This window comes from Castor canadensis, chromosome X, assembly GCF_047511655.1.
Source record: "Castor canadensis chromosome X, mCasCan1.hap1v2, whole genome shotgun sequence".
In the NCBI taxonomy this organism is placed as follows: domain Eukaryota; kingdom Metazoa; phylum Chordata; class Mammalia; order Rodentia; family Castoridae; genus Castor; species Castor canadensis.
In genome coordinates this window covers 69,056,686-69,082,958 of record NC_133405.1, presented here as the reverse complement: position 1 = coordinate 69,082,958, position 26,273 = coordinate 69,056,686, and the positions used below count along the sequence as shown (strand labels likewise).

Sequence of the window (26,273 nt, the reverse complement as noted above, 5' to 3'; positions counted from 1 at the left end):
TAAACTGGTAAAAATGTTTTAAACCAATGTCCTGAAGTCTGTAGTGACAACTGGTATATGAGGTTTAACCTACTATTACTTTAGAATTCAGGTAACAAAGTTCAAAGATGAGAAAATTAAATATTTTTAAATAATTTAAAAATATGTATTTTCTATGTAGGCCTAGATTTTTGAGAATTAAAAAAGTTTATGTAGGATGATGTGTTGTAAAGGATATCTTCCAGTTGTACCATACCTCCAGTCTGTAAAGGATATCTTAATGGGGTAGTGAGGGACCCTTAGTTCTCACTGTATTTACCACAATGGAAAACATTGGGTTACTAAAATGTCTTTTAGAGTTCAGTAAAAATGCTCATTGGCATTTTTAGAATGGACACTCTGCTCTCCCCTGCCCTGGTCTTCAGCTCCAAACCTTCTCAAGTAGGCTGCCACCACAGAGGGGAATGGTCTTGGAATGAATCTTGTGAGTCCTGGGGCCAACCCTATCTGACCTGCGTGAGAGTGGACTACACTTAACAGCGGTGCAATCCAGTCTTCTTGTCTTTACTTTCCACAGCCTGTGCCAAGTAGTGGCCTGCAGAGTCATTTTCATCTTGAACTGGGCATTCAGAAATATTATGTGACCATGTAGGAGAGATAAGCATGATCATTAGAACCAACAGTTTTATAATTCTGTGTTGGAAATAGTTTAAATACAGGATTGTATTGTGCTCTTTGACCAGTTAGCAAATAAATTTCAAAAGACAATTTCCTTCTGTGTTTACAATGTTCCATATTTTAAAGCTTGACATGTTAGGAACATTTGGAAAACAGAATTTGTTGAATGACATAAATTTCAATTATAGTAAAACTGAAAAGATTTTTGAGAAAATGACAGCTGTTGACTTTTCTGATTAAATGCTATTTTCTGTTAACATTTTAAGATTACTAGTCTCTGCTTTGAAAACTGATAATATCCCACAAAAAAGAACTTTTATGTTTGGAACCAAGTACTCTATGGCCAAAATTTCAGAAATCACCAAAGTTACTTTGCAAAATAGGATACTGATTAACAAAGGGACAGCATTTACACATCTATGCAGAAAACAATATTGACATGCAGATTGATAGCTTAGGTCAAAATTTAATAAAAACAAAATTATGTATGGCATGCTATCAAAGGAAGCCTTTCAGTTTAGCAACAAGTGACATTAAGAAAAGGTCATTTCTATTCATATTCATTCCATACTTTCTTTGGAAATTGTTTTTAAAATTCTCCTAGAACAGGTATATTTTTAAAGATGGATCATTAGAATAAGTTGCAAAACAATCTACCCTTTACCACCATTTATTTGTTTCTTCTTCTTCTTCTTCTTCTTCTTCTTCTTCTTCATTGTTGTCATCATCTCAAGTGATGCTTCTACATCTGCCTCTTGAGTAGCGAACCTGCAGGCATGTGCTACCATGCCTGGCCCCTTTACCACCATTTAAAAATGAACATTGGCTTTAAAAAGGTTTCGCTATAAAATTAACATTAGCCACTACTATGCACTGGTCCCTCTTGCTGAACACCATCAATACTTACTCCTGTAAAGCAAACTCTTAAAACCATAGCTGCTAAACCAGCCAGCAATAATTAAAATGCCCAGCACTCTGACTGATATTCAAGTTGCCTGAGAGAATCAATGCAAAGCTCCAGAATGCTTAATCAATCAAATGGGAGTAACATAGATAGTATAAATGTCGGCCTCATTTAATTTCTTATCTTAATGAGCTTGGAATTTAAAATTACTTTTACCTTATAATCCAAGAGAGAATTAACTTGTTCTACTTCAGAATTACTTATCATGTCACTTTCTTCATCATCAATAATTTCTATTTTCTGTAACATAAGTAAAGAAGTTTTCATAAATTATCTATGTATGCATCTTGGGTCACTACACCCAATGTATATAAACATACCTATTCAATGTTTAGGTTTAGTGATGATTATCTAGTCTGCATTATCTGGAAGAAAGTGATAATTAACTGGTTCTTCATATTACACACTGTGTGTGTCTGTGTTACCTACTTCTACCTTTTACTGATGATTTCATAGAAAACAGAAAATTACTTTAAGCCTATTTAAAACAGAAAATTCCTTTTCACAGTATCCTTGAAAAAAAATATGCATTCAACTCTGTTTAAATTGCTCCCTCCTGTGATAAGAAACTCACTTCCTGTAAGGGTAATCTATTTTAATGGTAAACATATATAATTGATAGGAAGGGCTTTCTTTTCTTCCTTCACATGCCTCTTCCTTACTTCTAATATAAAATGTCAGCATATGGCATGTATTCCAAAGGCAAATGCAATTTTTAAAAATTCATATATTCACTACACTCCATTAGGTAGACAATTGAAAGCAGACGTCTATGATGTAATGTTGAAAATTACATGATGATCTGTTTTCTTCACTGGACAGTAACAAAAGGAGTTAAAAGAGGGGAGACACACAAAGAAAGAGAGAGACAGAGACAGAGAAAGATAGCTTGTTCAGTATCTTGCACACTGTAGGTAATAATTATCTGTCAAAAGAATGAAGAAAACAGCTTAGAGTTGATGAAAAGAATGACCACTAAGTTCCAACCATGAAGGTAAGGCAAGTTCTGTAAGCATATAACCCTTTTTAAAAAGCAAAAACAAAAGACAATAAAATCACCTCTAAAGTTTTCTTTTGGAAAAAAGTATACTTAAGGAAAAAAAAAGAAAACCTTTATACATTTAAACCCTGCCAACTCCAAAGAAATTTTAAAAAAGTAAAAGCTAAGCTAGATTTAGTCACTAGACAGTTTTTTAAGAACAAGTACATTAATAGCAGTATGTTGTAGACAAAATTTGAAATCAGGCTTCCTACCCTGTAATATATATAGTGATTAAAAGTCACAAACAAACTTGGAATGATTACTTTTGATATATTGCCTAAGAGGATACGATACCATTACAAGATTTCTGACCTGCAGACTTCTGAGTCAGAAGGACAACTGCAATGAAATTGCATTCTACCACTGCCTGGAAATGAATCTAATGTTTTGTTTTCTATTATAATCACTATAAACTTGGGGCTTAATCATGTGGGCTCTCCCTAGACCACAGATTTGATACTCATTTTTTATGCTTTTTCAGATTCTCTCCCTATTTGGATTGGTTCTGGGAAAAAAAGAGCTAGGCAATTCAGGAAGGAAGGCACCAAAGCCCACTGTATAGATTTGTGCATATAAATAGATCTTATATATCTGTGTGATTTGTCATCCATGAATAATTGGGGGCACTCAAAGTTACAGGCAGAGGAGATCAACCTTTGAAAGTTTGGAGTTTTGTTTCCGAAAATCAATTGTTCTTGAAAAATTAGGTGCCTAAGTGACTATGAGTCATACCATGCCATTACTTCATTCATTATGTTCAAATGCCTGCTGCAGGGGAGATTCAATTCAGAGAAATTTGGGCTAAAAATGAGCAAATCTTTAGGGGAAAAGAGATCTCAATTTGTAAATAATTGTATATAACTTGTACACTATAACTCAAATCTATAGCATATGGAGATTATTAGTTGGTGGAATTTAAAACTATTAGCCTAAATCATAATTGTGGAAAATAATTATTACTAGCTACCTCATGAAAGCACAACTTTGCCTCAAAACTAAAGCTTGTTTTCCTATATGCCTATAGAATTTAGTGTTAGAAGGATCAAACATAGACTTCAACCAGGACTAAAATTAATAAAATGCAATCCTAAACTATATTCTACATGTGGAAAACAATGTTAGATAATGTCAATATTTAACAAATAAAAGCAAAATTGTATATTTCATGAGCTTAATTTGTATTAAAGAGATGTGGCAGGATTATACTGTCAAATAAATAATGTTTATAATGGAAGCCAGGGTAAATCTTGACATCACAGTCACTTTGGAACAGAAAAATCCATTATAGGAGCTATGTTTTAATAGCAATCAAGCACAGAACACTGATTTCAAAGAAAAAAAATGAAAGCATGATGACATTCCCCCTAATGTCTAACTTTTAAAAATAATATCATTATTTCCTTATTATCTCATGTGGTCAAATTTTAAACAGATGCTGCTGAAACAACTGCTGAGGAAACATCACTATGTTTACATTTTCACAAAACCCAATCTAATCCACATAGCCTGCCTCTTTTCCCTATTCAAACTCTTGTGAGGCTGTCTTTTCTCCTTTATTGTGATTTTGAAGATGATTAATGGAGTTCAATTTAACTGGAAAAAGGGAAAGTCTCCCAATACAGTGTAGATAGGTATCGTCTGAACAAAGAACTCAAGAGTAAGAAATCTTTGGTTAACAAGCACCAGAACCAACAAAGACTTCCTTTACAATCTTAGCTTAACCTCCATTTTAATTCTTCTATCTGTCAAATGATAAGAAATCTGATTCTTGCTCAGTATGTTGAAGAAAAATAACTTGTTATGTATAAATGTCATATTTGTACTAAGTATTAGGTTTTTGTATTTGCAAATCTAAGTTAAAAAATTTTGAGGTATTTTTAATTTTATTTATTAAGCACTCAAAGATAAGCAAATTAATTGGGAAAAGCTCTGTTTTGGTTTGTGAAGTGGAGTAAGACTTTATTCTAACAACACTGATGCTGTCACCAACTGGGAGCATGTCCTTGACGTTCATAATGTAAAGGGGAAAGAATTTCAAACTGTACTTACCACATTATCTGTGGATGCTGCATGGTGGTTTTCCTCCTTATGAGCACTTGTTTCATTTGGAACAACTTCACTGGACTCCTCTATAGGAAAAAAGAGATTGTTTCATTTTTCATACCTCAAAACTTTATGGAGAGTGTTTTTTCAAGATTGCTTAAGTAATTTCTCTACTGCAAAAAGATACAAAAGGCATTACACATGCTTTGTTGAGCAATTCTACTTTCAACCAATATAGTCTAAGGAAGTAAGAGTGGATTGGTATAAATACAGGAATGATCATCACTGTACTATCTATAATTTAAAAAAATGGAAGAAGCCTGTATCTTTTTTATTGCTTAATTATTTACTTTTATTTTGAAAGTACCATAAAACTAATTGTGTTGGTGGATTTCATTGTGATATTTATATACATTCATATAATATACTTTGATCAAATTCACCCCATCTGCATTACTCTTTCTTAGCCTTCCTTTCTCCCTTCCCCCTTTTAAACACTTTTTGGTGGGAGAAACCTGTATCTTTAAAGAAGGTAGAGAAATCATTTAGTACAGACCCTAAAATAAATACTAAGAAACTACTAAAAGCAAGGAAAATATTCATGTTCTACTGGAAAGTGAAAAAAATGAAGATGACAAAACCTACTAGTACAAACTCAATTTTGTAAAAGAAAATACGTACATTTTCATCGAGGAAAAAAGAGTGAAATTATTGCAACAAAAATATTGCCACTGGCTCCTCTGCATAGAATTATAGGTAATTTTAATTTTTATTTGTATTTAAATATTTTCTTTTTAATGCGTTTAAGTATTTTATAATGACATTGTATTGTTCAATGTAATAAGAAAAATGATGAAATAATTTTCTAGTACATGATATAAAACTGTAAATGCAAGAGATTTCTAATTTTGCAAAAAGGCAGGAATATTTGAATGCATATACACACACACACACAAACACATGCCTGTATATATGTAAAGAGAAAATACTGGCAAAACATTCCCTCACTCCTGTTTTCAGAAGGGCTATCATGAAGAGTAGGGTTATTTCCAATTTTTATTGAACTTCCCAGTATTTTCTATAGTGAAAACATATTTTTTTCCTTATCAAATCCAATATTTTAAAACAGAAAGATACAAAATTAGGGGAGAAATTAACTGAAAGAAAGCAGTTTAATAAAAAGCTCTCCATGCTGAGCTATGGGAAGTAGCTGATTCAAGGCATTCAGTGTCTGCATATATTATCCCTTGTGTTTTAGATTTTTTTCATCCCCTAGGCTTTAGAAAAACAAGGTAGCAAGATTTCTCTCTCTCTTTTTTTCTGCATGGCAATGTTATGGAGATGTTTTGAATAAATACTACTATAACTGACATTTTATTCACCTTAGAAAGCAGAACAAAAATATTTATCAGCTCTTCTAAGAATTTTCTGAGTCTATTTCTTCCTATGCAAAGACATATGAGTGCCTTGTATGAGCATGGGGGCTGATAAGAGGAAAACAGGGCTGATCCAGGAACGTATTTATGAGAATTCAAATACCCAGGAAAACTTCAGCAGTCTTAATGAAAAGTTCTTTACAATTTTAAGTTAAATTTTCTTGACTCCACTAGATTTTTAAAAAATAAATTGTATTGTGTATATTTATGATATATAACATGATTTTATAATAAACACATACAGATAGTAAAATGGCTATTATAGTGAAACAAATTAACATACCTATCAACTCACATACTTACGCATATGCCAGACAACAGAATTTATTATCATTTCATAAAAATCCTGAATAATTATCCTATCATTAACTATAGTTCCATGTTCTAATTATATCTTTCTACTTATTCATCCTACATATTTGCTACTTTGTATTCTTTGACATACATATCCCCATTCTCCCCATCTCCCAACTCTGGCAACCACAGTTTTATTCTCTATATATCAGTCCTTTTTCCCCATGACATTTGTTACAACATGAATATACCTGGAGGATGCTATATTGAGTGAAATAAATCAGACAGAAAGAAAATAAAAACATTGCATGATCTCATTTATCTGTGGAATGTAAAAAAAAAGGCCAATTTAAAAATTTTAAAAAACAATAGTTCCTAAACAAAGGAATTTTTAACCCATTCATTATATAAACATTTCAAAGCACAGACATGTCAAGTCCTACATAATCAGCAACTAAATGAAATGAAAGGAGAGAAAAATGTCATCAGCTTTAGCTTCAGAGCTGGTATTAGCACTGGGCCTTCGAAGAGGGGTTATATTGTTCAACAACAAAATCATTACTGGTATTATTCCTATGGGTTTGCCTTATATTCCTTGTTCTCTCTTACTCATAACATTGTACACAGTTCTGCTTTATTGGCAACATATTTATGCATTGTATGATTATTTTAGATGATTTAAATAGAAAGCTTTTTTGAGGATTGTAAAATAAGGTACAAAGTGATAAACTGAATGAGGAATGTTTTCTTTTGCTTATATATAGTTTCAACATTAGTGAGAGTTTGAAAGTTAAACACTGTCAATGTGTCTAGTAATTCTTCAAGAAAATAAGGTTTGCTAATTGGAAAACAAATAAGAATCATTAATCTGTTAAAACTCTAGAGGGCACTCTGCATGGTGGCTACCCACTCACACAAAGTAAGTATGCAGAATTATCTTTCATTTGCACAACCACATAATAGGTATAGCTGAAAAAGAGGCATTCTGTAAATTTTAATGTTATAGATATTAAGGTTCCCATACTTTAAACAATTTATTTCCAGGATAATAAAGTCTTTATTGCTCAACCATAAATATATTTTGGGAGATAATAGAACTTGAAATTAAGGAGCTCAGATATTCAAGCATTATTTTTGCTGAAGTTTGCAGTTGTGGTAGGAGTGAACACATGTAGCTCAAAAAAAAATTCAATCCTAACCACACTCCTTTCTCTTAACAGGGAAAGGGAAAGGAAATGGGACAGAGGAAGGTTGGAGGTGGAAGGTGGAAGCTAAAGATAATTCAGAAGCTCTCTCTTAGGAAAGTAGGTTTTTTTTTCAAAAACAAAGGAATGGATATGAAACTGCTGAAACATCACCAGCAATTTTGTTGATATGGCTTTCATTGCAATTTAAAAATAATGCTTATTTTATCTTGAACAGATTTTCAGAGAAAAAATTTATGTGATTTTCGTTTGATTTTTAACATGCAGTACATAAGCCCTGCTTTAAAAATATTTTTCCTTCTTAGACATTTAGAAGACTCTACTATTAAATTAACAATGTGTTATAAGTATGCAAATTTCAGTTGTTAGGTTTTTGAAATAGTATAATCCTGCTACTCTGACAATTCTGTCTCTATCTCTAAGATGTAATTAATGGAAATCTCAAAGTAGGCATACATCTTACCACATTTTCACAAATTGGAAGAGAATATGGTCAGAATGTTTTAAAGATATTATATTAGTCTAATCCAGATGAGGTCACTAACTTAATCACTACAAAAAGATCACACAGTTAAATCGATCAGATTAGTATTCTCCATCAGCAAAATGAGGAAAAGGATAGGACAGAACTGATAGAAACTACACAGAAAAAGAGGCTCTTTTCACTGTTTGAAAATGCTTTTCTGTTGCAATTTCTGATGAGAATGAAAAGGTTACCATGCAGCTGTGAAAAATAAGCTGCTGCCAGAGCAGCAGAGAAATTCTACACTTCTCATCAAGTGTTTTTTGATTCATTCTTTAAATTCTCTCTCTCCTTTTCCTCATTAGGTCTTGATTACTATGCCAGCTGTCTAGAGAACATGTTATTATATGACAAAGGATGCCAGTGCAGGAACAGTGGTTTATTAAAAGTGGACCATTAAAGTGGACTTTAAAATTAACTTTCATTTTTTTCATTAACTAGTTATTTTCAAAAATTCTCTTTTAGGTGGGGAAGTGGCAATTGGGGACTGAAACTCCATTTAGGTGCTTTCCTTTTTCAGAATATTTCCTCACAGATCTCCTGCCCGCTCACAGAAACACACAAATCCCTACTTCCTTACCCACTCCCCAACTAGCTGCCAGTCATGGTGCTGTAAAGATCCTGTCATGAATTACTAGGAATTTCCAAGTATCTCCAGGCACATACAATTTAGTAAAGACTAACAGAAAACAAAAATATGTTTAATGGACTAGCTATATTAAAGATAATGGGGTTGGAGATGATGAAATGCTTTTTTTCTTGATGATTAAAAAATTTTCCTTACAGTTTTCTTGTACACTAAATGTTATCATCTGCATCAATAATGGGATGGAGGAGGGAGCAAGGGAGAGGGAGAGGGAGGGGGAGAAAGTGAGAGTTGAATGCTGACATTGATAACATTTCAAACACCTGGCCTTAAAATACATTGTCCTCTCAATTGTGGCAACATTTTCTTTCCCTTGCATTACTGAATCTACTGCAATATGCTTGCTTCCCAGTGGGGCTTGCAATTAATTGCTTTTTCAAAGAACTCTTAAATACCAGATTCAATGACTGTTCCATTCTACTCAATTTCTATGAGATCATTGAGGTAATGACTCCTTTCTGAAATCTTCCTCTTTCCTTGGTTTTAGCTATAGCATACTATGATGTGCCATCATCTAAAACTCAATATGTGTGAAATTGAATTAATCTTCCTATAATAGCTTATCCATTTAATGTGGTGCCAATAAAAATCTTGAATGGATTTTGAGGAAGAAACTGTGAAAAGACAGAGCTAAACAATTAGAAAATTCATCTAGAAGAGACAATATACTATAAGATCTAAGAGTAACAAGGTATTAAGACATTTTATAAAGCCACAGTTGTAAGCAAACCCATGTAACATAATAAGAAGTCCAGAATTTTACCCATGTGTATATCTCTGCATGTGTGTATGTATATACATGTATATACAACTATATATGATTATATATTTGATTTTAAAAAGCTATACTTAAGCTTACTGTAAAAATGAATGATTCAAAAAATAGTGTAAGGACAATTGCTTAGCTACTTGGAAAAAATAAAAGGGATTTTTTTCACACAACTGAAGGCAAAATAAATTCTAGGTGAAATAAACACAAAATTGCAAAAATAAAACCATAAGGACACCAGAAGCAAATATAGGGGTATATTTTCACAGTGGCAATACAGGGAAGACTGTTATTAGGACACCAAAGTCAGAAACCATAAAAGAAAGCATTGGTAAATCTGATGACATAAAATCATAAACAAAAATTTTGACATCTGAAAACCTTATAAACAAAATTAAAAGACAAACCAGGAGCTGGTAGCTCACTCCTGTAATCCTAGCTACTTGAGAGGATGAGATCAGGAGGATTGCAATTTGAAGCCAGCCCAGGAAAATAGTTTGTGAGACCCCATCTCAACCAATAGTTGGGCATGGTGGCATTCACCTGTCATCTCAGCTTTGCAAGACCCCCTCCCAACAGAAGAAAAGCTGGGTGTAGTGGTGCACATCTGTTATTCCAGCTACTGCAGGAAACATAAAATAGGCCAGCCTGGGCAAAAAGCAAGACCCTATCTCAAAAATAACTAGGGCAAAAAGGACTGGAGGTATGGCTCAAGCTGCAAAGTACCTGCCTACCAAGCACAAAGCCTTGAATTCAAACCCCAGTACTGCCAAAAAAATTTTTTTAAACGCAAATAATAAAACTGGAAAAAATGTGTCAATAGAATGAATAGGGCTCAATGATTTTTTTTGCTGGTACTGGAGTTTGAATTCAGGGCCTCATGCTTGCTAGGCAGGTGCTCTACCACTTGAGCCACAACATCAGCCAAGGACTCAATGAAACAAAAACAAACAAAATGGTGAACATGATTCTTTTTCTGCTTCTTGATCACATATACAAAATGTATATATAATGAATGATTACATTTGTATAAAATATGCAGAAATACATATATATACATATATATTGTACAGTCAGAAAGCAGATTAGTGGTTGCCTGGAGCTCGTGGCATTGACTACAAATGAGCTCAAGAGAGTCTTTTGGAGTGATGACAAAGATTGCAAATGAGATTTTAGCAATGCATAACTATAAAATTTACTAGAAATTGAATTCTACATTTATAGTGATGAATTTTATTATGTATAAATTAACCACTAATAAAAATGTTAGTAAAATGGCATCAGAACTCTTCATATGCTTGAAATTAAATGAAATATACTTATGGACAAGAGGTATAATTCCACAATGTTATCTGCAATCTCATTTAGGGAAATATTGAGAGAGATTATAAAGATGATCCAGTCTAGTTTCCTTTTCCAAGTGTTAAAACTAAAGCCAAAGAGTTAAATGCTTTGCCTGAAGTCACATAATCAGGTGGTGGAAAAGTTATGACTTGCACCTAGTTTGCTGGACTACAAACCTGTTGTTCATCACTTTATAGCATTACAGTGTCTTTATAATGCTCAAACCTAAATTGACCAACATTCCAAAAAATCATTTATATTATTATAATGCATGAACTGATATAATAACCAGTATCTGTAAGTGTGAGAGATCATTATTGTGGTAGATGAATGTTCCTTGTGATGTGGGTGACTGTTTAGATGGAAACATTAAAAATAAATCGGTTTATTTTCAAATACTCAGTCAAATGCTTTGAAAACTGTAGATTTGAAGTGCAGTGAGCTGAAAAGCAAGTAAAAAATGCATCAGTTTATAAAGAATATTTACTAAGGGTTGCAGCATATAAAGTACCTTGAGAGCTTCCTTCAGACAAACAGATGGATACTTCATCATTTCTGTCATTATCCTCTCCTACTTCAGGCCCAGCTTCCTCTCCTGGTGTGAGTGCAGACAAAGAGCCAGACTCTGGCTGCTCAGAGAAGTCAGCAGGGCCTCCTCTTGGAGGTGGAACTTCTATCCCCATTAAACGATATTTCCTTCTTCGATTCCCAATCCAAGTCTTTGTAAGAGAAATACAAGAGAAAGTTTGGTAAACTTAAAAGTTCTATCCACTAAAATAATGAATGGTTGCAGCATAAAATGTGATTAGAAAGAATAAATAGTTACACAGAATAAAGAAATTTTATGGTGATAAGCTAAAATAAAAGCAATTATATTTTTATTTTAAAATAGTTTATTAGCAAAAAGATGATATTTATCTAAATATTCACACTTTCAAACAAGATGCAGTCTATTACGATTGCTCTTGTTTCTATTTTTATTTTGTTTCTGAGGATAACAATTCACTAAATCTTTCAATTCAAAAAATAAATTGGTTCTTTTCCCAAAAGAAACCAGGCATACAGCTATAACTATAGTTCACATACTCATATCCCATAATTTCATTTTATTTGAGAACCAAGTTTATCTTTTTTACAGTACTGAAGATTGAACTTGAGCTACACACTCAGTCCTTTTTTTTTGCCCTCATCTAGGATCTCCTGCTAACTTTGCCCAGGCTAACCTAGAACCAGCCTCCTATCTCCACCTCCCAAGTAGTGGCATGAGCCACTGTGCCCAGCCTTAGCACAAATTTGTTTGGTGGTTGGACTGGGATTTTAATTCAGGATTCTGTGCTTGCTAGGCAGGCACTCAACCAGTTGAGATGTTTTTGCTTTGGTTATTTTTCAGGTAGGGTCTTTTGTTTTTGCCTGGGGCTAGCCTCAGACTGCAGTCCTCCCACTTATGCCTCCCATGGGATCAAAGGAGCTTGACACCATACCCAGCTTATTGATTGAGATGGGGGTCTTGAAAGCTTTTTTCCACATTGGGCTGGAACTGTGATCCTCCTAATTTTTGCTTCTTGAATAGCTAGGATAACAAATATCAGTCACCATGCTCACCCCAGAACTAATTAAAAAATTTCTTTTCAGTGCTAAAGATAGAACTGAAGGCCTCACCTATGCTAGTAAAGTGCTCTATACAAAGATACATTCCTACCCTAAAACTTTTTATATTTAAATGAGTCACAGAAAATTTCAAAGACAGGTTTTATGTGTTCTTCACTGTTTCCTCCAACTTACATCCTACAAAATTATGGCATGATGTATTGTTTTTAGTTTTTGGCTATTACATATAAAGCTATTATGAATAGTTTTTTGTGAAGACATCAGTTTCAATTTCTATAGAATAAATCCATAAGAATGCAATTTCTGGGTCATATGATTACATACCAAGTTTTATAAGAATCTTCCAAATTGTTTTCCAGCGGAATTGTGCCATTTTGCAGCCCTATCAACAATGTATGAGAGATCTAGTTTATCAACATTCTTGCCAGTATTTAGTATTATCAGTAATTTTTTTCTTGTAGTACTAGAGATTAGGTGCAGGGCCTCATGCATATTAGGTAGGTAGTTGAGCCACACCTCCGACCCAGAAGTAATATTTTTTTGTAGTGCTGGGTATTAAACCCAGAGCCTTGCACATGCTAGGAAAGCATTGTACCACTAAGATTCATAGTTTTTAATTTGTTTTTTTTTCTAGTAACTAGTGATGTTGAATATCTTTCCATGTGCTTATTTGCCATTCATATATCCTCTTCAGTGAAATGTCTCTTCATTTAAAAAAAAAGCTTCAGTTTTTTCGCATATGTTTACCTGAAGCATTTCCACTACCTAGAATATTTCCTCATGCTTCTCTTCAGGTAGTAAGTGATTCCTAAGGAAAATCACCATTCTGATTCCTACCATCAAAGTCTATTTTTTCCAGTTTTATACTTAACATACATTATAATGTCATCAGTATTCAAGTGTATCTCACTTTTGATACTATGTCTATGTTATTTATTTATAAAACTGTGTTATAACTTTACATTTGTTTTTTGTCATGAAATCCCACTGTATGAATATATACCAATTCAACTATTTTATCTATAAACAATATTGAGTTGATTCACATATTTTTCTATCAAGAAAAAGTTATCCAGGAATTACTATATCTACAACCTACAATATTCATGCATTCATTTTCTTAGCCATTGAATTTAAAATGTTTTCTTATTCCTTTCTGGATTTCTTCCTTCATCTATAGGTTGTATAGATTATTTTTCCTCAATTTCCAAACATTTGGATGTTTTCTAGTTAGCTTTACAATGTTGGATTCCATTTTTTTGGCAACAAAAACTTTTGCTTAAAAATATATTTGAAAGTATTTTATAAAGCAAACAAACAGAAAATATCAGTTAAATGAAAATATCTATTTACAGTGTGAACTATAGTGGTACATTTCCTGAAATCTCAACACTTGGGAGGATGGAGCAAGAGGATGCCGAATTCAAGGTCAGCCTAAACTACAAAGTAACATCTTGCCTCAAAAAACAAGCAAACAAATATATGTATTTACAAACAAATAAGTATAGCTATTTATAGACAATAAACAAGAAAAAAGGAACAGTGTGCTTTAACAGTAAAAATGTATTGTTGCTAATTATAAGAAGTTCAACAAACACAAAGATATCAGATTATCTGTTATAAATGATATTTTTTTGTGCAATACTCAGGGCCTTGCACTTGCTGGGCCATGCTTCAGTCTTTCTTACCTTTAGTTTGTCTTTCAGGTAAGGTCTTGCACTAACTTTACTGGGGCTGGCCTCTAACTGTTATCCTCCAACCCATGCCTCCCTTGTAGCTGGGATTACAAGCATGTACCAAACCATACATAACTTGTTTTTGAGATAAAGTCTTACTAACTGCATGGGCTGGCTTCTAACCACAGTCTTCCTATCTCCACCTCACAAATAGCTGGGGTTACAGATATGAACCACCAAGCCTGGCCAGAAATTTTTTATTATTGTGCTGGGTAGGGGTACATTGCGGCATTTGCAAAAGTTCTTACAACATATCAATATACCATAGTTGAATTCATCTCCTCCATCATTCTCTTTTAATTCCCATTTCCCTATTCCTGGAATTGTTTCAATAGATCTCATTTTTCCATATACATACATGTGTATACAATATTTGCACTATATTCACCCTTAATTAAACACACAAGATAGTGTATTTTGAGAGTGGTTTATATGTTCTATAAATGAATGCTTTGTTACATATGTAGTTAGCAAACATTTTATCTCAGTCTGAAGCTTGAGTTTTATCCTCTTCATGTTCTGCAGAATAAACCTAAAGTTGCTTAAAATATACTACTTATCAAACAACAAAAAGTGGTCTCCTTGAATGATCAGTGAAATTGACAAATATCTAGCAAGACTGACAATGAATAAAAGAGGGAGGACACAGGTTATCATATCAGAAATGAACTAGAGCATTTCACTACAGACTTTGCACACATGAAAGATTTATGTGAAGTGGATCAATTCCTTGAAAAGTGAAAATTACCATGATATAAAGGATTATTTGAATAGTCCTATAACTGTTAAGAAAATTTAATTCATCATTTAAAGACTGCCCCTCAAAACAACATCTAGACCCCTAAATACCATGTTTAATTGTAAAAAATTATAGACTGTGTTCCAAAACATGAGTGAAACAACATATTCAACATAGAAATGGAGATTTTGATTCATACAACAATTTAATAAAAGAATAGATATACAGATCAGAAAAGAAGAAATAATGGCTCTCCTATTTATAGATTATATGATAGTCTATGCAGAAAATCTTAAGGACACTCCTACAACTAATAAGAAGTGAATTCAACATGTTCTCAGAATAAAAGATCACATATAAAAATCAATTGTGTTTCTGTGTGGTAAAAAATTAACACATCGAAATTGAGGTTAAAAACATAGTACTATGCTTAGGTGTAAATGTAAGAAAACACATACAGGACATGCCCACTAAAGAAATAAAAATTGTTCTAAACAAATAGGCAGACACACTATGTTCATGGACTAGAAGACTCAACATACTAAAGATAGAAATTCTTCCCAAGTTGATAATGTTGGATTAACAAAATTCCTTTTAAAATCCAATCAAAATTTTTGTAGATATATGATTATAAGGAGTGAATTCAACTATGATATATTGCAAAAACTTTTAAAATGTCACAATGTACCCCCAGTACAACAATGTGATAATAAAAAATCACCGTACTAACAGCATTGGTACAAATTTTCATTTATTTCTTCAGTAAAGTTTCTATACCTATTTCATTCTCTAACATTTTTTTCTCTCTTCTATCTCCTGTATCCCCCTCAGACAGACTCACTAATGAAATTTTGTTCTGTCACTATATACACTAAATATATGTATATGTACATTCCCATATGTTTCTCTCTATATATTTAACTTGTAGGTCTAACTTCCACATATAAGAGAAAATGTGCAACCTTTGATTTTTTGAGCTTGGCTAACTTCGCTTAACATGAAGTTCTCCAGTTAAAAAATATGAGGAAAAGAAGATAATTATAAAATTCATATGGAAAGGAAATGAATTAATATAACTAAAATATTTGGAAAATGAAGTGGAAGGAATCCACATACCCAGTTTGAAGACTTATTTGACTGATAGAATGGAACAGAAAACTCAGATACAGCCCCACACAAGTATGAACAGTTTAGCTGACTTTTGAGAAAGGTGCAAATTCTATTAATGTTAGTTATGGGTATTCTTTTCAAGAAATGATTCTGGAGCAATTGGTTATCCATAGGAAAATAGACATGGACTTCAATCTAAATCTATCATTTTATACAAAGATGAAATCAAAATGGATGATAGGTTTAAATTTAAACCCTAAACTTGTGTATGATACCCCTTCTTTGTATATTAACTAGAATTCATTCTGTACAATAAGGCTTTCTTAGATATTTTCTAATGTAAATAAAAACATGAATTAAATTAACATAATTCTTTGTTGAATTTTCTTTTAAATGCATGCTGGGAAAAATAGAAGAATTATTCAGTTAGTTCAAGAAGACCAATGTTATTTATATTTGTTGGGGAACATTTTATCTCTAGATTGAAGAAACATAGTAACTTGTATGTATTTAGCATTAAATAGTAAATGTCAAGTCTGAAACACATGTATTGTTTTGTAGACTCCCAAGTGAAAGTTACCTAATAGGTATTAATTTTACTAACTTCCTCCACAGGAAGAATACTAGTTTAAAAAGTAGAGTTCCATTTCAATTTCCCATTGTCTCATTGAAAACAGACTGGACCCCAGGAAAAGCAGAAGTGAAGCATGTGTTTTTAAAAAGATTCTGTACATGCTTTATTTTTTTTGCAATATGACAGTGTCAATGAGGCCCAAGTGCAGAAAGCAACTGTCATAGAACAAGGTGCTTATTATTTACCAGTGACAGATTAAATACAAAATTTAAAAAATGAAAAACTCAGTAGAAAAGTTAGAACATAAATTTGAGGATATCTTAGTGAAGGTAGAGCAAAGAAACAACCAGATTAAAAATGGAAATGTCAAAGAAACTGTTCTATTCCAGGTGCAGAAAACAATCAATTCAGATTTGAAACAAAGTAGATTACAGGAAATATATGCTCAAGATGATGAAACTGGTTACTAACAAATGTGCATGAATGCATATATATATATATATATATATATATATATATATATAATATGTATATACACACATATATACATACTGAGGATAAATTAATAGTAAGTATACAGAAAACTAAATAAGCAAACATACAAATATTAAAAATAAAAATAAGTAAATTATGATTTCTAGGGAACAAAATAATGTTATGAAGAGAAGGAAAAAATTGATATTGCATTACATAATTCAAAGATGTATAGCACTTACATAGTCATAATGTTAATATTAAATATCACATTAATGAAAATTAAAGAAGGATATATATGTATATTATTCCATTGTGTATGTGTTTGTGTGTAGCATTACTCAGCTGCAAAGAAGAATGAAATTATGTCATTTGTATGAAAATAGATGGAATTGGAAATCATGTTAAGCCTGAGTCAGAAAGACAAATATCACATGTTCTCTCTCATATACAGAATCTAGACCTAAAAAAAAATGACAGCAGAGTAAAACAGAGGGACTGTTTGACAGTGGTAACCAGCAGGAAGGGAAGGATGAAAGGAGAAGGTGAAGCGACGGGTGAAAATGATCAAAATACTTCATACACATATACAAAAATAGTACGATGAAGCCCGTTAAACTTGTTTAAAAAGTGGGGAGGAGGATAAGAGAGCAATAGAGGCATTGAGTTTGATCAAAATATATTATGTATATGTTGTAAAAATCTCACAAAGAAACCCCCTTGTACAATTAATATGCACTAATTTAAAAAAGGGAAAAAGTACTCTTGCATGTGCAAATATTAGTACCAACTACACATTTGAATGTTTGAAGTCCATTTTCAAAACAAATGAAGGTTAAAGAGAGAGGAAGTATGCATGTAAATGAAAGCATCAATGAAGCAATCTTGAAGGATTTTACAAGAATTTTCATTGTATAGTGAAAATTCAATATACCATGCCTAACATTGAAAAAAATCAAGAAGTAGCAATATAAACACATATGAGAGGGACAACTGGCTGTTCTCCATATTTGTTCTCATGTTCTTCCAGAGTAATAGCAGGTATAGCTGGTGACATGGTTGCCTACAGCCATAACAATATGTTTAGCCAAGTGAAACTGAAAGTGTCTTGTGGCAGTATATATGACTTTCCTTTAAAAGATAGCTGGTATACACACTTTGATCCTTCTTTCTCCTCTCTTTTTTACTGTTTGAACTACATATGCCATCATTTTGGATCTTGAAGACAAGGGCTACATCATGGAGTGGCAGAATAGATGGAAGGCACCAGGGTCTCTGAGGACTTCATGGAGCATAACTGCCATGCTAGCTGTAGACAACATATCACAAGGAAATAAATGTGTTGTTTAAGCCACTGTTACTTTGAGTCTTTCTATAACTCACAGATAAGCTAGTTCTGATTAACACAGCATATCATTCATAGATGGAAGTTAATATCTAAAGAGTCATCTAATGTAAGAGGGGAGGAGTCAGGAATGTTTATTTTAAAGCAAGTTCTACAGAACCTGACTCCTCAAACTATGTACATGTATACATTAATTTTAAAACATAAAAATGGCAATGACAACAAAAACATATGCTCTACATTTCTCTATACTTAGCTTTTGCTTAGGTTCTGATACTATGATGTTGCTCCAGTTCCTCTTCAGTCACTTATATTCTTGTGACAACCTCTTACTCAGATCTAAGCTCCTTAAGATAGGAAGTGTCTAATACATTTCTCTATCCTTGTTAGTATACACTAACATATAGCAACACACTTAGTAAACAGATGATTGAAATTGATTTTCCATCTGCATCTTAACAAGAAAAGGCAAGGCTCTGAATAGGACAGTACCTATTTTTAGAATGTATTTATTTTGAGAAATCTGTGCTCCACATCTCCTTATATTGCTTTTTCTTCATATGTGTATGAGAAAATATTATTTCATCTAGAAAAGCTTTGTGTTTCATCACTTGTTCTTTAATAGTACTTCCCTCTTGATCCTCAGGAATGATCTTCAGTGCATACTGAAGCCAACTCACACTTGTTCACAAGAGCAAATTGTTAAGATCTCTAACCAACTCAGTGTTGAATGAGACATATAATCAGCAGTGGTGGAAATCAGTAAATGGTAAAATCAGGGCTTTTTTCCCTTAAAGAGCTGATTGTTAAGTACTTACTAACACTACACCTATATAAACCTTATATCAACATCTTTCAAATGGAATACAAATTGCTGTTCCCACAACTGATCAATGTGATTTTTTAACCTATCATTCATTACATGAATATGTAATATAATTTTAAGTGGCATTAGAATTATATTTTTAAAAGTATACACTCATTTAATGTTTACACTTAAAATATTTTCAATATATTCACAGAAGTGTGCAACAATCATGGCTAATTCCAGAGTACTTATAACATGCCAAAAAGAAACCCCCTGGACCCGTTAATAGCCATTTTTCATTCTGTCTTACCCCAAGCTCTTGGCAGCCACTAATCTACTTCTGTCTCTATAGTGTGCTTATTGTGCATGTCTTATACAAATTGAATCACACAATATGTATCTTTCATAAGTAACTTTTTCCCTTTGCACAATGTTTTCAAGACTTATCCATACATCAATATTTAATTCTTTTATATGGATTTATAATATTTTGTTATATGCATAGACCACATTTTGTTTATCCACTCTCTTGGTAGACTTTTGGATTGTTTCCACTTTTGGGCTACTATGGATAATGCTTTTATGAATATCTGCATGTAAGTTTTTTGGTGGACATATGCTTTCCATTATTTGAACATATATCTAGAAGTGCAATTATTGAGTCAATAAGATGTTAAACTTTTTGACGACTATTTTCCAAAGTGACTAAAATGTTTGACATTCTCACCAGCAAGGTATAAAGGCTCCAGTTTTTGTTATCTGTCTTTTTAATTAGAGGCACCATATTGGGTTTAGTTAAGTAATATCTCATTGTGGTTTTGATTTCCAATTCCATAATGGCTTGTGATGTTAAACATCTTTTCATCATCATTTTTATACTTCAGAGATATGCCTATACAGATCCTTTGCCTATTTTTAGATCACTTTGTCTTTTCATTATTGAGTTCTAAGTGTTCTGTACATACTTTGAATACAAATTCCTTTTCAGATACATAATTTGAAAAACTATCCCTCACCCTATGGGTCTTTTCACTGTATTTATGGTATTGTTTGCAATACCTTATGCAGTTTTAAAAATGCTTTCATTTATGCTACTCAACAACTACAGCATGAAAATTATTAAAAATACCTTACCCGAACTATTTCACAGTCAACATTTAGTTCAATTGCAACAGCTTCAATCTTCTCTCTGCAAACAGAGCCCAGGCTAGTCATGCCATTGTCCCAGTACTTCTTAAGGGTGGCTAAGTCTCGGTCACTGAATTGAGTGCGGTCCTGCAGCTGAAAAGTACATTTCAAAAAATTATAATAATCAAGGGAAGAAATGTTATATAGTGGATCATCAGGGTGAGATGTACTAAGTTGTGTTCAACACATAATAACAGATAAAAATATTTCACAATTCTTACTCTGTTCCATAATTCTGAATATATGCATTTTCATTTTTTTTCTATCTGTAACAAAATACAGTGTTCCAGGATGAAATGAGCAGAATTTTTCACTGACAGCAATACAAAAATGCTCATTTTAAATGGCCTTAATTGCACAAATAATACACATTCATTGTGGAAAATGTGGATAAATAGAATTTATATTAGCTACAACTTGGGAACATTCACATTCATACACACAGTTAAAACTCAAAGACAGGATTACATCAGTGTGTTGCTTTTGATGCTAATAATATTTTCCATATAAACTCAGATATTAGTCTCCTAATAATGTTATGATCAATTCAAAACATATATAAGTGAAATGTAAGAGGATAGTGCAGTTCTAAGAAACTGTCATGTTTATGGTTTCAGAAAGTTTCATAGTAATCCTAACCCTTTTGTTCTTAGGCATTAAAGAAATCCAGTAAACTATAAGCTTACCACATTGTTTAATTCAATGAATCCTGAAGGAATTCTAGGAAGTAAATTAGAAACATGATAGAATAATGACCTTCATTTTGCTGAAAAGACATCAGGAAAAAAAAGGTCAAAGGACTCATTCAATAGGGCACAGAGAGTCCAAGCCAGAGCTAGAAATAGAAATATTTCTAATTTTTATAGAGGCTTTATCCCTATGATAGCTCCAATTAACTCAAGGGGTGGTAAAAAACCTAAAAATGACCTTCAATTGAAAGTATATATCCAGGCCTTTCCTCTCCATTTTACTCTACTACATGGTGAGGAGATTCCAAGATGGCGACTAAAGGCAGGAAGCAGAAAGCGTGCTTCCTAAAGTAAAATCTTGGAGAGATGCTGGAGATACACATTGCAGGAAAAACCACCAAGAAGAGGTTAAAGTCTGACACTGCCACACCCCCAGCCCATGCATAGCATCCCTACTCCATGGTAAACTGGGAAACCAGGAGGGCTCCCGCACCGCAAGATGCCAGCTCCTACCAGCTCAAAAGAGGTAGACTACCAGGTGAGCTAAGCGGCATGGGGTACTCCCACAAACAACCCTGGGCCAGGTCAGCGTAGCCCCCTGGACAGACTGACCCCCACCCAGGGAAAAAACAGAAAAAAAAACTGAATAAACAACAACAACAACAACAAGACATGTACCAAAGAGGGAGGGGGTGCCAAGAGCTCTGAAGAGTGGGGGAGAGGCAATCCCTCACAGAACTATAAATAAACAAGCTGGCCTGAGGAGGCAGGAGTGGCAGCTCCGCCCTGAAACCTTGGACCTGGAAAGATTGTAACAGTGTCGTGAGGAGGGTTCCACTGGAGAGCTGGGAAGGGGCACTTCCCAGGTGATCTGTAAATAAACAAGCCAATCAGAGAAGGCGGGTGTAGCGCCACCTCCCCCAGTGTGCTTGCAGAAGGGAAGGCTTGTAACAGTGGCCATTGCACCCAGGAGAACTCTAAATAAACAAAGCCTGTGGGGCTAGGTGAGTGTTAAGCTCATTCCTGAGATCTGCAATCAATAAAGCCTCCAGCAACAGCTGGCTGACAACAGTGGGCATGTGAGCCGCAGCCTCAGATAGACATTCACAAAGCTGTCTCCAGACTCTTTTTTTTCTTTTTTTCTCTTCCTTTGATGAGACAATGACATAACTCCAATTGGAAGCTGAAGGATTCAAATTCCATTTGAATTTGGGATTTTTGTTTAGTTTTGGGGGTTTTTTTGTTTGTTTTTTCTGTTTGTCTGTTTTCGTTTTTGTTTTTTTTACCCCATTGATGAGACAATGACTGAACTACTTCTGAGACATTATCTCCAGGATTAGAGGCTGAGTGACTAACACCAAAATTATTAAGACTAAAACTTTATTGCATTTGAACTTGAGGATTTTTTTTAATCCTTTCTCTGTCTTTCTAATGCCTGTTTAGCTTACTGCTGATTAGTACACTTCTCTCCCTGTTTATTTCTTTGGCACTGTTTTTTTTTGTTATTGTTTGTTTATTTGTATGTTTCGTTTTCCCTTTTTCTTTACTTTCCCTCTCCTCTCACCATTCCATTCTAGATATCACCATTGTTATTATTACAAGCTAGACAATACTGAATTACACACAGTACAGGGACAGTAACAACAGCAAGGGCAATGATGGGAAGATGAAAAAACAGGGAAACCAGTATCCCCCCTGTAATAAATTAGTGCAGGAACCAAAGAGAAATGTAGAAAACAGATACTCAGATCCAGACTCCAACAAAATGAAGATAAACTATGCCAAAGAACCCGATGAAGCCCACAAGAACTCTCTGAAAGAAGAAATCCTGCAACTAATCAATGAGAATTTTATAGAGATGATACTGGATATGGTCAACTAAAATGTACAGGAAACACTCAAGAAATTCCAAGACAACAAAAATAGAGAATCAGAGAAAGCACAAGAACAAATAAAAGAAACTATAGAAACACTGTATAAACACCAAAGTGAAACAAAGAACAAGGTAAATAAAGAGATAAGTGAACTCAGGACAAAAATAGACAATACTAAAGAGGAAGGGACTCAGGATATGGAAAACCTCAGAAAAAAGAACAAAACAGAAAGTGAGGTTAGCCTGGCCCAAAAGACCAAAAATTGTATGTTCTCCCTCATATGTGGACATTAGATCAAGGGCAAACACAACAATGGGATTGGACTTTGAGCACACGATAAAAGCGAGAGCACACAAGGGAGGGGTGAGGATAGGTAAGACACCTAAAAAATTAGCTAGCATTTGTTGCCCTTAACGCAGAAAAACTAAAGCAGATACCTTAAAAGCAACTGAGGCCAATAGGAAAAGGGGACTAGGAATTAGAGAAAAGATTAGATCAAAAAGAATTAACCTAGAAGGTAACACACACGCACAGGAAATTAATGTGAGTCAACTCCCTGTATAGCTATCCTTATCTCAACCAGCAAAAACCCTTGTTCCTTCCTATTGTTGCTTATACTCTCTCTACAACAAAATTAGAAATAAGGGCAAAATAGTTTCTGCTGGGTTTTGAGGGGTTGGGGGAGAGGGAGGGGGCAGAGTGGGTGGTAAGGGAGGGGGTGGGGGCAGGGGGGAGAAATGACCCAAGCCTTGCATGCACATATGAATAAAAAAATGCAAAACAAAATGGAAGGCAAACCCAGCAAAACAGAACAAGCAGAAGACAGAATCTCATAACTCAAAGATGAAATGGTAATTAAAGGAAAAACTGAAGAACTATTAGTTAAACAACTCAAGACCTGTGAAAAGAAAATTCAAGAACTCACTGACTCCATCAAAAGACCAAACTAGAGAATCATGGACATTGAAGAAGGAGAAGAGGTGCTAGCAAAGGGAATGTGTAATATATTCAACAAAATAATTACAGAAAATTTCCCAAATCTAGAGAAATCTATGCCCATACAGGTGCAAGAGGCCTCCAGAACACCAAACAGACCTGACCAAAATAGAACTACCCAGCGGCATATTATCATTAAAACAACAAGTACAGAGACTTGAGAAAGAATATTGAAGGCTGTAAGAGAGAAAAATAACATACAAAGGTAAACCCATCAAAATTACAGCAGACTTCTCAACAGAAACATTAAAAGCAAGAAGAGCTTTGGGTGAGATCATCAGGGCACTGAATGAAAATAACTTAAACCCCAGGATACTCTACCCAGCAAAACTATCATTCAAAATAGATGGAGTCTTCCATGATAAGCAGAAACTAAAACAATATATGACCACAAAGCCACTACTACAAAAGATTCTTCAAAGCATTCTGTGCACAGAAAGTGAAACCCAACATAACCATGAAAGGGCAGGCAGTACCAAACTACAGGGGGATTGGACTTTGATCACATGATAAAGCAAGTGCACACAAGGGAGGTATGAGGATAGGTAAGAAACCCAAAAAGCTAGATAGCATTTGTTGCCCTCAACACAGAGAAATTAATGCAGATACTTTAAAGTGACAGAGGCCAATAGGAGAAGGGGACCAGGAACTAGAGAAAAGGTTAGTTTGAGAAGAATTCATTTAGAAGGTAACACACATGTACAGGAAAGCAATGCCAGTCAACTCCCTGTATAGCTATCCTTATCTCAACTAGCAAAAACGCTTGGTCCTTCCTATTATTGCTTATACTCTCTCTTCAACAAAATTAGACATAAGGGCAAAATAGTTTCTGCCTGGAAGCAAGGGGGTAGTGGGGAGAGGGAGGGTGTGGGGTGGTTAAGGGAGGGGGCAGGGGGAAGGAGGGAGAAATGACCCAAACATTGTATGTACATATGAATAAAAAAAAGAAAAAGAAACCATAAACCTTCTGTAAAGACAAACAAATAAGCAAATTAATAACAAAAACTCCACAACACTGTAAGCAAATGCAAAAAAAAAAAAGAAAGTATATATCTAAAGTCCTGCATATATACATGTGTGTTTGTGAGGAAAGAAAGGAAACAGAAAGGGGAAGACAGAGGTAGTGGGTTGGATGACAAGGTGGGAATGGGAAGGGGAGACACTGGGGAGAAGAAGAGAGAGACACTGACAAAGAGAGAGATGGAGAGAGGGAGAGAGAGAGAGGAGAGAGAGAGAGAGAGAGAGAGAGAGAGAGAGAGAGAGAGAGAGAGAGACTGAAGAATGAATTAAAGGCAAATCTTCAAATCAAGGCATGAGGTATGATATGCTCTGGTCCCACACAGAGGCTAGACCTCAAATATGTCTTACACATACACTGCTTTTAACATTTCCTTTCTAACTGAGATTTAAAATGAAACACCAGATTCTGGTAACATTGGAACATAATATAAACAACATATAAAGCATGACTTTTGCATAAAAGGTTACCATGATTAAACTGGTGTAATACTAAACTTTGGGCACAATATTTTAAAGCTATAATCTTTTGAAAATTAACTTTAGACAATGGGGGAAAAGCAATATATTAATTCTCAGTTTACTCCCAAGAGAAGTGTGTGTGCTAATAAATTTAATTATCCACTAAATTTGTTCTTCCTTACTTAAAAATAGCATTTATTGTAAATATTAATGCTAAATTGCATGTTGCCAACAAATGAGTCAAAACATGTCATACAAGTTTTTTTTAATAAAGATGAATAACCCTTAAGTTATCTACAGCATAGAAATGATATTAGGTGTTCATCCCACATTGATTGCACAATAGTCATGGAACTAAAATTCTCAAGACCTCGAGCAAAAAATGATATATGATTTTAGGAAGATTCAAAGAAATCATGATAGAAAATAAATCATCATAATAACCGGCATAAGTATTCTCATAATTTTCCATTGCACCACATTCTCCAGTGCAAGCTAGCCTACATTACTGTCAGAAATGAAGGAATAATGAACACAACACTGAACACACTCAGCCAATTAATTTATAATTCATTTACAGTACAGCCAAAGTTGATACATCCTTTAAATTGAACTAAATAAAATCTGATTTCATTTGCTGGAAATGTGCTTGGGCCTTAACATTAGCAATGCTAAAGGCGACCTATTATGACAATGCCTATTAAGTAGAAGCCTATTGGGAGAAAAGCAG

The 26,273-nt window shown here is 33.9% G+C and overlaps 1 protein-coding gene across 2 annotated transcripts in view; it reads right to left on the bottom strand.

The window, feature by feature from the left end:
* The window catches only part of Hdx (highly divergent homeobox), a 146,945-nt gene that overhangs the window by 14,174 nt on the left and 106,498 nt on the right, over positions 1-26,273 (bottom strand). The window contains exons 5-8 of one of the 2 annotated variants that reach the window (XM_074062792.1): positions 20,452-20,598; positions 11,435-11,642; positions 4,713-4,792; positions 1,778-1,861 (exon numbers count right to left, since the gene is read on the bottom strand). In XM_074062792.1, coding sequence (XP_073918893.1) covers positions 1,778-1,861; positions 4,713-4,792; positions 11,435-11,642; positions 20,452-20,598 — 519 coding nt within the window. The remainder of the gene's footprint in view (positions 1-1,777; positions 1,862-4,712; positions 4,793-11,434; positions 11,643-20,451; positions 20,599-26,273) is intronic. The other variant, XM_074062793.1, reaches the window with a different exon arrangement.